Consider the following 13,568-nt stretch of genomic DNA (forward strand, 5'->3'; position numbering starts at 1 on the left):
TGACAGACACAGGAGTTGGCTTGCGGGCAGAGTGGAGCTGGAATCCAGGCCTTCTGACACCCAGGCCTGGAAGTTCTCACTTGGGCCCTGGAGTGTTGTCAAAACAAAGAAGCGAGTCCTGGGTTTCACCCTGGTTTGGAGAAGGGCCAGAGTCAGCGGCCTCGCGGGTCCCCTCCCTGCCAGCAGCTGCGCTGGCCAGGAGAGGGGAAGCCCCTACTGGGACCCAGGCCTGCCGGGGTCTACATCTGTACCTATGGTGACAGCCCTGGCCACAGAGGGCGTCGCGGAGTTGGCTCTGCAGGCAGAAGCAGCCTGGCCCCCGTTTGGGGTTCTGTGCAAAGGGAGACGGGGAGACAGTTCCCCAGAGAGACAAGCCCATGGCTGACCTTCCCTGTGAGCCCAGCAGCTCTCGGAGGAGAGGGACCTCCGGAGGAAGGGCTGCAGAAGCAGGAGAGAGAGATGCAGAGAGAGGGGCCGCGGGGCTGGGATGCTGACTCGGGAGCCCATGTTAGCGCCGACCCTCACTAACGGACGGGCAGTCAAGGCCTGGAGCAACCTTCCCAAGGCTGTCGAGCTGCTGAAAGCCCAGCGGGGCTGTGACCAGGTTGCCAGGCAGCAGTGGACGGCAGAGAGACGACCAGGAGACGCCTATGAAGCCTCCACAGCCAGGCAGTGACATGGGAGCAGTTAAGATGCTGAGAAAACCCTGAAGGATGAATGCATTTATGTCAAGACTCGGTGACCACAGTCGCCAGACTTATGGTTGCAGCAGGGATGTAGCTCTCAGAACAGAGGACGCTGAGCTGTCTGTTGAAAGTCCCTTATCTCATCAAGTCACACAGGCTTCCAGCACCCCGTCAGCCTGGGGCAGGGACCCCATGAGAACGCTCACCCTGTCTTGGTTCCCTCCCCGCTTCATGCCGCCCCACCCCCCACTCACTCGGACCTTCAGCAGGTCAGCAATGAGGCCCGGAGACTTCTCCAGGGAGGGTTACCTCCGTGCTGGAATTCTCTCAGGGGCCTGTCTTCTGAGATGGTGTGCAGGGTGGGCACTCAGGCCCCTCGACACAGCTCCAAGCTGCTGCCCCTGCCAGGCCCCACCAGGGCAGCCCCTTAACCCACATGGGTGAGCTGGAGGGGGTCCCCTTGGGTGGGCACCCACCGTTCTGCTCCCCAGAGCACTTCAGTTCAGTTCAGTTCAGTTGCTCAGTCGTGTCCGACTTTGTGACCCCATGAATCACAGCACGCCAGGCCTCCCTGTCTTATCACCAACTCCCGGAGGTCACTCAAACTCATGTCCATCGAGTCGGTGATGCCATCCAGCCATCTCATTCTCTGTCGTCCCCTTCTCCTCCCGCCCCCAATCCCTCCCAGCATCAGAGTCTTTTCCAGTGAGTCAACTCGTCACATGAGGTGGCCAGAGCACTTAGGACCCTGCTGTCTCAGCTCAGCTGGCATTCCCTTGCACCCACCTCTGGCACCAGCCAGGGTGGACTTTGCTTGGCTGGAAGGCCTGTGTCCTGCTGTCCCTGAAAGATGGTCACCAGCCGTGGAGAGCAGTGCTGCCAGAGGGCAGCCCTGCATAAGGTCAGACGGGTCCAGTTCCCCGCCAGGCTCCCCAGGCGCAGTGCTCTCCCAGGGACCACTGGATCAAGCACCAACCTCCTGTCCTTGCCCCGGGCTGAGAAGTTGCCTTGGGATCAGAGCCAGTCAGTCTGGGCGTCACAGTGATCAGGACGTCAAGACTGAGGTTTTCCACGCTAGTAACTTGTAAACAGAACTGCTTCGCTCAGAGTTGAACTGCTTAGCAGCCCCAGGAGAAGGAGAAGGACCCGGGCAGGTCCTGGTCACCGCAGCCGGCCCCGGACTGCCTGTGGTTGTGACGCTGGCTAGAGGCGCTGTGGGTGTGACTCACCCATTTAAGTCTGTTTTGCACCGTTTGGTGGAAGGGAAGGTACAGACGGCAATTCAGAGAGAGGGCAGGTGAAGAAGACTCCGCTGCCCACTGTGGTCCTGGAGGACCCCAGGTGGTGGGCACTTCTAGAAGCTGGAAAAGGAGGGAGCATTCACTCCTGGAGCCCCAGAAGGTACCAGCCCTGCCCCCAGCTTGACTTTGGCCCAGCGAGACCTGGGTGGGACCCCTGACTCCAGGACTGTGAGGCAGTGCAGTCCCTGTTGTTCTAAGCCACTAAGTGTGTGATGATTCTGTTCCAGAGACACAAGTCTAAGGCGGGGGCTTCCGTGGTTTTGCAAACACACCAGCGGTGCTGGTCTGCTGCCCTCTCTCCACGGAAATGAAGACAGACATGTAGGGTGGGCTCAGATCCTTATACGCCCTTAATGGTCACATGAGCTCACGAAGTTCTCATGCTGATTCTAGTAGGTTCTTTCAACAGAGGGACTGTCCACGGGGCATCACCCTTTGTCTTTCTCACCTCCTGTCTCTCTGCCCTCTGCTCTCACCACAGAGGCCAGGACTGGCTGGACTTTGATACACAAACAGTGGTGCCACCAAGCTGCTGGGCACATCCATGATTATAATCTGAGGGCTCGAGGGTCCCGTGGTAAATACCCCGCTGGCAGATGGCCCGAGAGCTTCCTTGTTATTATGGGAATTATAGATGTGGATGCAGGTCCCCAAACTGGAGAACCTCTTGGATGTTTGTTACAAAGCGAAGCCCTTGTGGACCCAATGGCCCCCGCTCCCAGATGTTTACCAAGGGAAATAAACACCTGTCCACACAAATTATCCAGTGGTGTTTATAGCAGCCCCAAGAAACAACCCTGAGCAGATAAATAGGAAGGGTGATAGGCTATTGATATGACGGACTGAAGCCATAAGCAAATGGCAAAAAGCAGCAATGAAAGCAGAGAGCTTGCAGGTGCGACAGCTCAGGTGAGCATCAGAAACACTAAGTTGAGTGAGGGAGACAGACAGTGCCCTTCATGGTACCACGGGAGGGACGCCTGAGGTGGGCAGGACTTCCGGAGACAGAAAGCAGATCGTGTGTGTGTGTGTGTGTGTGTGTGTGTGTGTGTGTGTGTGTGTGTGTGAGGGGGTGGCCGGAAGGGGCCCAGGAGACTCCTGGGGGGTGGAAATGCTCCTGGCTTTGTTGAGGGTGGTTCCACATATGTGTACAATTAGCAAAACTCACTGAATAGAACCCTTAAGGTTGGTACATTTTTAATTAAATAAAATTAAATAAATCAAAATTAAATTAAGCAAAGATAAGGGCCTTTAACAAATTTAAAAATAACATTCGAGTCATGAAAAGAGCCACAGACTCTCTGAGATGCCCTTTGTCTTCCTCTGGGTTTGCTCTCATGTTGCTGGCAGAGCGGATGGTTTCAAGGGCTCTCCTAATATTGACTGTCTTTCTGTCTGCGGAGGAGCCATCTTTGGGTATTTCATGTTACTGACGACTTTGATTCACTAGCATGTGGTTTAAATCAGTAGATCTACCATAAAAAATGTGACAGGTTCAGCATTTTCTTTCAAATGAGATTTTACATCCAACTTAGTTCAGGAAAACTGGTGGGCAGATGACAAGGATGTGGGGCTGCTGTTGTCCACTCGGGGGTCCAGGAGCCATGCTGGGGCCACAAGGGCGCCCACGTCATGTCGCCCAGGTGTCGCCTGAGGGGGATGGGTCCTCCAGGGACCAAGGCTGAGGGGATTCAGTAACTGGCTAAGTTAAAACAGTGAATGAAAGAACTGGGGTGATAACTCCTCTCAGTCTGACAGGAAAGCCGTGCTCGTCACAATCCTGCTGGACTGGGTCTTCTCAGCAGTGTACACCTGGAGTCCTGCTCTGGGGGGGTGGGGATGGGAGCCCCTGGAGCACCTGCTCGGAAGTTCCAGAGGAGGAGTGGCCACGAATGAGTTAACAAACAAGAGCATCTGGGTTTCTGCAGATGCTGCTCAATGAGGTATGCAGGTGAGAGCGAAGGGAGTGCTCTGTGCACTGCATAGGGTGTGGTGGACTGGCTCTGGCCAGAGCCTGGGAGGTCTCTCTGAGGGGTGATGCAGCTAAGGACAGGCAGGTCAGCCTGAGGAAAGATGGGCTGGGCGGGACAGGGGAGGCAGCTGGGCGGCTGTGCAGCGCACGGAGGTCACCTGGCACTCTGGGTTCTCTAGCCACTGGAGGGTTTAAGCATGGCCGGGACTGTGTGGTCACGTGTGCGGCTCCGGCCCGGGCAGCTGGTACACAGTGGACACTTCGAGTGTGGGCAGATGCCACGGCTGCCCAGACCCTCAGGCAGCACCAAGCTTCAGCTCTGAGCCTGAATTGCCCAGACACGACTCCTGTCCAGAAGGGGTGTGCATGTGTGTGCACTTGTGTAGGTGCTTGTGAGTGCGTCAGCATGTGGGGGGGGGGATGTGCGAACGTGTGGGGATGTGTGCATGTGTGAGTGTGTGGCGGAGGCTGGGGCTATGTTGTTGGTGGTGAGATTAAGGACATTAATGCCTACAGGAAATGTCCAGCAACCCCAAGGCAGGACTGCTGACCATGGTGAGAACTAGATAGTTTTGCCAGCAATTCTGCCCTGACAGATTGAGAAGTAGGTAAAGTCCGGTCTGGTGGGGCTGATGGAAGAGGTGCGAGTCACACATGTGCTGGATCGGGCTTCGGGGAGGGGAGCCCTGAAGGTAAAGAGAAGGTGCAAAAACTGCCACAGATGGTATTTCTCCAAGAAATCATGACCCTGAGGAAGGAACCGCAAAGAAAAGCAATTTATGCAAAGATGTTCTTGAAGTGTTGTCGATCACAGTAAAGGCTGTTGAATCTCTGTGGATTAACAAAAGATGATCAGTTCAGCAAATTCCTGGATGTTCCCATGAAGAATGCAACATGGTTGTCAAAATGACAAGAATGTGGCCACATCACAGAGTGTGCTAACTCCCGGGAGCCGCACGCGCCTTGGGAACGTTTATCAACTGGACAGACGCTCGAGAGCCGACTTGAAAAGATATAAATACTGGCAAGCTCTCTGCAGTCGGTCCCCCTGTGGTTTGCACTTATAACTCAAACAGATCTTGACTGGTGCGTTCTGTTTCCACCCACCAGAGCAGAGATAGGATATTGTCGGAGCCACGGTGGCACTGCGTGGCCCGGACAAAACCCTGAGCAGGGACAGGAGGAGGCTGCTCCCTTTGTGTTGCTGGTGTGCCGGTGACATCAGTGTCCGTCGTCTGCCTCCTTCCTCCCCGGGCACCAGCTGGACATCTGAATCACCCCAGGGGGAGAGAAGCCGCATAGGCGGGTGCTTGGGGAGTGTGGACAGTGCCCAGTGGGCCCCTCTCCTATGGAGAAACCCGGAAATGGGAGCGAACACAGCTGTCCTGACTCCTGGGCACCTTGGCCCATTTGGGCATTTTGTTCTTGGGGGGCAGGTGGGGGGCTCTCCAGGGAAACTGTGTGTAGAGAGAAGATGCTGGCAGGATTGGTTCAGGGAATTGTGGAGGCTGCTGAGCCCCAGATCTGCAGCAAGGCAGGCCTGGTGGAAACCCAGGTAGCCAATGGGCAGTTCCAGGTCTAGTGTGGCCTCCTGGGGAGCCCTGTGCTCAGGGAGGCCCCCACACCACAGAGGGTGATCCCTTCACCCAGAGCTCATGGACTTAATGTTCATGTCACCAGACACACAAAAGCCAACCATTGCAGGCATGGAGATAGGGTCTCAGAGGCCTGCTGTGCTCCTGGCCCAGATGGCCTCCCTTCTCCTGTGAGGGTGCCCTGCCTCTGGGGGCCCTTCGGGGGCCCACCTGCAGACGGAGCACTGAGACGTGACACTCCGTGGACCCAGCCCCCAGCTGGCCTGCCTGATGCTGCATGCCTCCACGCCCCGGGCCCTCCTCCTGTCCCTCTCACAGCTGCTCGGGCCTGGCCTCAGAGCCAGTTAAAATCAGAACCCTCAGCAGACCCCACACGTCTCTCAGAGAGGGTGGGCAATTGAGTGTCAGAATCAAAACAGGATGCTCACTTGAATCTGAACCTCAGATAAACACCAAATACCCTTTACTATATGTTCTATGCAATATTAGGGATATGTAATTTTTAAAAAAGCATTCACTCAGTTCAGTTCAGTTCAGTCGCTCAGTTGTGTCTGACTCTTTGTGACCCCATGAATCGCAGCACACCAGGCCTCCCTGTCCATCACCAACTCCCGGAGTTCACCCAAACTCATGTGCATCCAATAGGTGAAGCCATCCAGCCATCTCATCCTCTTGTCGTCCCCTTCTCCTCCTGCCCCCAATCCCTCCCAGCATCAGGGTCTTTTCCAATGAGTCAACTCTTCGCATGAAGTGGTCAAAGTATTGGAGTTTCAGACTCAGCATCAGTCCTTCCAATGAACATCCAGGACTGATCTCCTTTAGGACGGACTGGTTGGATCTCCTTGCGGTACAAGGGACTCTCAAGAGTCTTCTCCAACACCACAGTTCAAAAGCATCAATTCTTCGGCGATCAGCTTTCTTCACAGTTCAACTCACATTCATACATGACCACTGGAAAAACCATAGCCTTGACTAGAAGGAACTTTGTTGGCAAAGTAATGTCTCTGCTTTTTAATATGCTATCTAGGTTGGTCATAACTTTCCTTCCAAGGGGTAAGCGTCTTTTAATTCCATGGCTGCAATCAGCCTCTGCAGTGATTTTGGAGCCCCCAAAAATAAAGTCTGACACTGTTCCCACTGTTTCCCCATTTATTTCCCATGAAGTGATGGGACCAGATGCCATGATCTTAGTTTTATGAATGTTGAGCTTTAAGCCAACTTTTTCACTCTCCTTTTTCACTTTCGTCAAGAGGCTTTTTAGTTCCTCTTCACTTTCTGCCATAAGGGTGGTGTCATCTGCATATCTGAGGTTATTGATATTTCTCCCGGCAATCTTGATTCCAGCTTGTGCTGCCTCCAGCCCAGTGTTTCTCATGATGTACTCTGCATGTAAGTTAAATAAGCAGGGTGACAATATACAGCCTTGACTTACTTCTTTTCCTTTTGGAACCAATCTGTTGTTCCATGTCCAGTTCTAACTGTTGCTTCCTGACCTGCATAGAGGTTTCTCAAGGCAGGTCAGGTGGTCTGGTATTCCCATCTCTTTCAGAATTTTCCACAGTTTATTGTGATCCACACAGTGAAAGGCTTTGGCATAATCAATAAAGCAGAAATAGATGTTTTTCTGGAATTCGCTTGCTTTTTTGATGATCCAATAGATGTTGGCAATTTGATCTCTGGTTCCTCTGCCTTTTCTAAAGACAGTTTGAACATATGGAAGTTCACGGTTCACGTATTGCTGAAGCCTGGCTTGGAGAATTTTGAGCATGACTTTACTAGCGTGTGAGATGAGTGCAGTTGTGCAGTAGTTTGAGCATTCTTTGGCATTGCCTTTCTTTGGGATTGGAATGAAGACTGACCTTTTCCAGTCCTGTGGCCACTGCTGAGTTTTCCAAATGTGCTGGCATATTGAGTGCAGCATTTTCACAGCATCATCTTTCAGGATTTGAAATAGCTCAACTGGAATTCCATCACCTCCACTAGCTTTGTTCGTAGTGATGCTTTCTAAGGCCCACTTGACTTCACATTCCAGGATGTCTGGCTTTAGGTCAGTGATCACACCATCATGATTATCTGTGTTGTGAAGATCTTTTTTTACAGTTCTGTGTATTCTTGCCTCCTCTTCTAATTATCTTCTGCTTCTGTTAGGTCCATACCATTTCTGTCCTTTATCAAGCCCATCTTTGCATGAAATGTTCCCTTGGTATCTCTAATTTTCTTGAAGAGATCTCCAGTATTTCCCCTTCTGTTGTTTTCCTCATTGTTTATCTGCAATTCAAGCTTAACTGGGGAGCCTACATTTCTCTCTGGTACCCTTGGCCCAACCTACCTGCACCAGCAGATCCATAGCCTTCCTGCCCAGCCCATGAGGCTCCCAGCTGCCCAGGGCAGGGACCAAGCCAGGTCTTATGGACAGTGACAGCAAGGGGATGTGGGTCCAGCAGAGACCCGGGGGCAGAGCCTGGCTTGCATGCGGGCACAACCTTTGTCCAAGCACTGAGTGTATATAAGGGGTGGGGGATCTTTGCCCGTGGAATTACCCTGGGGGCATCCTAGCCCCAGGACTTCTCTCTCACACAGGGCCCCTGGCTTGCACCCCTTCTCACCCTCCACTCTACCATTCTCCCAGGCAGGAGACATCCTTGACCAAGGTCAGCCTCAGCCTCCCCAAGGCATGTGGCTCACCTGCTGGCCTCGAGGAGTCTTTAGAAAAATCCATGCTTTGGGAAATGAAGAGCATTCCAGTTATGGTCCTGAGACTCCAAATCTGGCCTGGATGGAGAGGGAGCAGATGCACACAGATTCCTTCCTGGGTGGTTGGGCCAGCCCAGTTCTTACCTGCAGCTGACCACAGGCAGCCAGGACTCCCACTGGCTGTGTGATCCTGTGTAAGAACCAGTGAGAATTTGAGATGGAAATAGCAGAGCGTTAAACCAAGCACGGGGCCTTGCTGCCGCTGAGGTCCTGGCTCCCACAACCCATCCTAGAGCAGGTGGGCCTGGGTGACAGAACAGGCCTGGCTTGGCTACCACCCTGTGGTCTGGACCCCAAGGGCCTTCCCAGCAAATCTCCTGGCATGCAGGATCTCCCTTCCACCCAGGGGGCTTCCCTGGGGTGATGACACCTCCATCCTCCTCCCCAGGTTCCCAGGGTGTTGCCACATCACACCTGGCATCCATCTCCATGAGACTGGAAGCCCTCGCACAGTGGAGGGTCAGGAGTTGGACACAGCAGGAGCTGGGCAAGTACTGGTCCCAAGGAGGTGTTCCAAGTCCATCTGGCACCCCCGCAAGGCCGTGTGGAGACCAGGGAGGCCTGCCTGGATGCAGAGGCATGAGGGTCCATCCACCAGGTGTCTCCCATGGGTGTGGCCTCAGGGAGGAGACTGGACCCACACCACGCACGCTGGGGATTCCTGACCTGACCCTATCCCACTGCATTTGTGGGAAAACTGAGGCTGGAGGAGGAAGCTCCTGCAGAGGAGAGGCGTGCTGGTGACCACGGATGCGAGGGCACGTCAGGCCGAGGTGGCGACGTGAGTGCTGTGGCCCTGGGCTGCGCTCGCTGGGGGTCTAGTTCCCATCAGAAGCACACAGACACAGCAGTACTTTTTGTAAGAAGCATCATAAATATATTTCAGTATAGACAGAACACAATAAATAGCTGGTACAAATATGTGAGGCAGCATGAAGTCGGTCCCTGCGTCGGGGCTCCCCAGCCACAGCTGAGTGTCTGGTCATGTGGTGGACGCTGTGGGAAGGTGACCAGGCCCTGCTGTTTTTGAGGTAAAACTTTGTATGAACTTTTCCTTTAAAGCAAAATCCCTGCAGGACAGCAGACTTGCAGGAGCAGCTCTGGTCTTCAGCTTGAATGCTCACAGAGCCACCTGTCTGGCCACCACAGTTGTCCAGGTGACGATGTCGTGGCTGGACAAGGGCCAGAGAAAGCAAGCTTTCTCCCACTCCCCAGAGGTTTTTGGGGTTCCTGGTGGGGCTCTGGGGCATGGCCACGCAGGTCTAGCTCCTGGGACTCTGAGCCCATCACCCCGTCCTCAGCTTCAGGACCCGGGACAGCGGTTCCTTGGCGCTGGAGTAGACCAGGTAGGAGCCGGCCGCCGTGCGGAAGGCCTCCCAGTCCCTGCAGCCGAAGGTTGGGAGGCTGTGCACGGCCACGAAGCCTTCGTACCCCTGCCACCTGCGGGGAGAGATGCCGTCAGCTTCCAGGCGGGATGCCAGCCCCAGCGAGAGGAGTGAGTGTCTGGGCTGCTTCCTCTCCCCGGGGCTCCCACCCCACCCCTCCCTGACCCTCACCAGGGTCCCACCTGCCTCTCCCACCCCTCACAGCATGAGGGACCATACATCCCAGCCCCAAAACCTCCCCAGATTTCAATAGTGAGGAGCTGGGCCAGGAGCGGCCTCAGCCTGTAGAGAGGGAAACTGAGGCCCGGAAGAGGAGACCTGCCCTGTCCAAGATGATTCAAGATCATCCTGAAATTTCTAGATAACTGAGAAACTTAGATCAGCAGTAAAAACATTAGAAATACAGAGGCAAAGGCGCTTTTACTTGCAGACATAGTTATACTTCTAGAATTCCCATGAGATATTTTTTTAGAAAACTATTAAAACTAATAAGATACTGTGGTTATGTGACCAGACACAACAATTCATTGTGATACACAGATGAAAACGGACATGTGCTTACAATACTTGGAAAACTCCTGGAAGGGAAGGTCATGAGAACGCCATGGTGCTTCTAAGACGAAGTATAAAATTTTACTGAAGGACACGTGAAAAATAGATCTACCACAGCGTTGGATGGAAACATTTAATAGGATAACACACTAATAACTCTCACATTGTGTGTAGCCTCTCACCGCATCTCCAGCCAGAACCCAAAGTTGTGAGTGTCAGCAGGGCTAGCGGTCACCTAGCTGACCTGGGGCCCTTCCCAGACTCAGCCAGTGCTCAGGCGCACCCAGTGCCATGTGACCCACAGGGATGCATGACCTGTGACTCGCTCTCTGTGGTCATTCATGGGGAAGGTGGGCCCACCCGGGTGAACTGAGGAGTCAAGCAGGGGAATGGCCTTTACCTGTAAATAATACTGTTTACCGAGAAGGTATTTCCATCGAAGGAGTTTGCAACCACCAGGAAGTAATCTTCTCCCACCGAGAAGAACTCCCAGTCCAGAGCACTGCGGGAGCAAGTGAGCAGAATTAGGACCTGGAGATGCTGCCTGGGGACTTGGGGGTTGGTGTCCGGCTGGTTCTCCCCCTAATCTCAGGATTCAGGGGGCTAGGTCCCACCTCCAAAATCCACACAGAAGGAGGAGCAGTTTCCTCAGTTGTATGACCGGTTGGTCTATTCCAGGGAAATGCAAATTAGTTGTTCACTTTTTAAATTTAAAAATTTTAATTGTAATAAAATACACGTAACACAAAACTTTCTATTTTATTCATTTTTAAATGGACATTTAAGCTTAGTGGCATTGGGTACCTTCACTTTGACATGCAACCATCACCACATCCATTTCCACAATTTCTCCATCTTCCAAACTGAACCTCTGTCCCCAGGAAACACTCACTCCCCATCCCCTCCCCCAGCCCCTGGCCCCCACCATCTACTTCCTGTCCCTACGGACCTGACTCCTCCAGGGACCTCGGGTAAGTGGATCACAAAGTATTTGTCCTACTGTGTCTGGTTTATGTCACTGAGCATAATGTCCTCAAGGTTCATCTGTGCTCTCAGGTGTCAGGATGTCCTTTTTTGAGGGTGAACAATATTCTACCGAAGAATGGCCCACATTCATCTGTCTATGGACACCCGGGCAACAAGAGTGAACAGTGAAGCTCTGAACATGGGAGCAAAAGTCCTTCACTTGGAACAGATTGAAATAGAGGAACAGTCCTAAACTCGTGGCCACGCCCTAAAAGTCTGCAGCGCCCCCTGGAGGCGAAAACTTGAGGACACTGGCTGGGAGGTCACATGCTTCTTCCCTGACTCCAGTTCAGGTGCCTGGCAGGGTCTGCTAAAGTAGAGACATTCCCCTAAATTTGGAAGTTGTGGTTCTTACTGCAAACAGACCACTGCATCCTGTTTTCAACAAATGCCCCTGAACTTGCTAAGAGTGAGTCTGTGCTCAGAAACATCTTAGTTCTCAGGGATCTGACAGAAGGCTACTGGGAAGGACATCCTAGAGCCCTGTTTATCCCAGGAGGCCAACCTGGGCATCAGTCGTGGTCCCCAGTCACTGCTCTAATTACTGCGGGCCCACTTTACAGATGAGGAAACTGAGGCTGCAGGTTTGCAGGAGTCACTCAGATGCCCAAGGCCAGGCCAGTGCATCTGCATCCAGAGGCCTCAAGGTTATGGCTTGTTCAGACAGCACAGTCACACTCTCTTGGTTGATATTCACCCTGGGTTCCTTCTCAGTGGGACATTGAGGGCGCTGGCCTAGAGCTCCAACAGAACCCTGGGCGTGAGACAGCCACAGAGGTACCTGGGGACATGCAGGGGGGCAAGGCCAGAGGGGGCCCTGGGGCTCCTGACTCTTCCTTCTTCTGTTATCTGGAATCCTGTCTCCGCCACTTCCAGCCATGGCCAGTTGTAATTCATCATTAAGAAAAAGTGGTGACTGTGGCCATGCTCACTGAGGGGTGAGGCAGTGTGGCATGGGTGGGGGCGGTAGCGCAGCCATGTGGTCCCACATGCAATATTCTGCCAGCTGTAACCGGTTTTGGAACCAAGGCCCACGGCCTTGCTTTTGAAGCAAAACGTTGACTGCACCGTCTGCCCCCTCGGCTCGCATCAGAAGCTGCTGGGGCTTAACCCAGTAGGAAATCAAGGTCTGGCATGACTTCCAAAGCATCAGGGCAGTAAGTCTGCTGATAGTAATGTGAAGCATATTTTTAATCTTTCAGAACCACACTGTTTGGTCAACTGGTGGAAATAGACAAATATCCATCAACTGATGAAAAGTAGACAAAGTGTGATAAATAAACACAGTGGAATATTACTCAGTCATTAAAAGAGTGAGGCAGTAAGGTACAACACGGATGAACCTTATAACATGACGAGAAGCCAGACACATTTGAATGCAATATCCAGATGGGAAAACCCAGAGGGACAGAAAGCAGGCTGGTGGGTCCCAGGGGCTGTGAAGGGCAATAACAGCTGTGGGGTGGAGTTTCTTTTCAAGGTAATGAAAATGTTCTAACGTCACCGTGGAAATGGTTGTACACATATGCAAATTTCATTAAAAAAAAAAACCCCACTGATTTCTAAAAAAACAAGCACACAAGCCACAGCTTTTAAAAGCAGTTAGAGTCAAGGCTACAGCAGGAGCCGCGGCCACCCAGCTGACAGTGTGGAAGATCTGCCGGGGTGGGCAGCAAGGCCACTTCACACCTGTGGGCTGGGGGTGGGCACCGCGGCCCCACAGATGCTTAGGTGGGCGCGCTGCGGTCTGGGCGGCTTCGGAGGTCGTAGGACCGGGGCCCCCGGATCCCCGCCCCGGCCACCTGCCGCCCGCGTACCTGCAGGTGCGGATCTCCTGGAAGCGGACGAACGTCTGCGCGGTGACGTTCAGCTCGTATATGACCGAGTTGATGACGTAGGAGTCGTTCTGCACTCGCATCTCCGCGTCGTAGCGGTGACTGTTCGCCACAGCGAGGAAGACCCTCTCCCCAATGTGGAAAACCTCCCAGTCTGCGGCGCCAAACGTCTGGGACCGTGAGAGGGAAGCCGAGGGCACGCTGTGGGCAGAGACCTTCAGGATGGCCACCCACGCGGCCCCAGCCCCTGCACTCCGGGGGTCAAGCAGGCGCCCCTCCTGCGGGTGCTGCCCTTTCCCAGCCTCCTCCAAGGCCAGTCAAAGGACCATCTGCCTAGAAAGCTTCTTACCACCTGTGCTGCCCCTTCCCCAGGCCCCAGTGTGCCCTGGAGGAGGTCCAACTGCTATAACACCTCTTCCAGGGAGCCCTCTCTGCTTCCTCCAGTTATGAACTCAAAAGCAA

General features: G+C 53.6%; 1 protein-coding gene across 1 annotated transcript in view; it reads right to left on the minus strand.

Annotated features, from left to right (window-relative positions):
* Positions 1-9,194: 9,194 nt before the first annotated feature.
* The window catches only part of TSPEAR (thrombospondin type laminin G domain and EAR repeats), a 98,439-nt gene continuing 94,065 nt past the window's right edge, over positions 9,195-13,568 (minus strand). Inside the window, exons 11-13 of the mRNA XM_088834813.1 lie at positions 13,089-13,307; positions 10,646-10,747; positions 9,195-9,748 (exon numbers count right to left, since the gene is read on the minus strand). Coding sequence (XP_088690939.1) covers positions 9,416-9,748; positions 10,646-10,747; positions 13,089-13,307 — 654 coding nt within the window. The 3' untranslated portion in view covers positions 9,195-9,415. The remainder of the gene's footprint in view (positions 9,749-10,645; positions 10,748-13,088; positions 13,308-13,568) is intronic.

Source organism: Moschus berezovskii, chromosome 1 (assembly GCF_049115385.1).
Source record: "Moschus berezovskii isolate FMDL1 chromosome 1, NW_MosBer_1.0, whole genome shotgun sequence".
Taxonomy (NCBI): Eukaryota; Metazoa; Chordata; class Mammalia; order Artiodactyla; family Moschidae; genus Moschus; species Moschus berezovskii.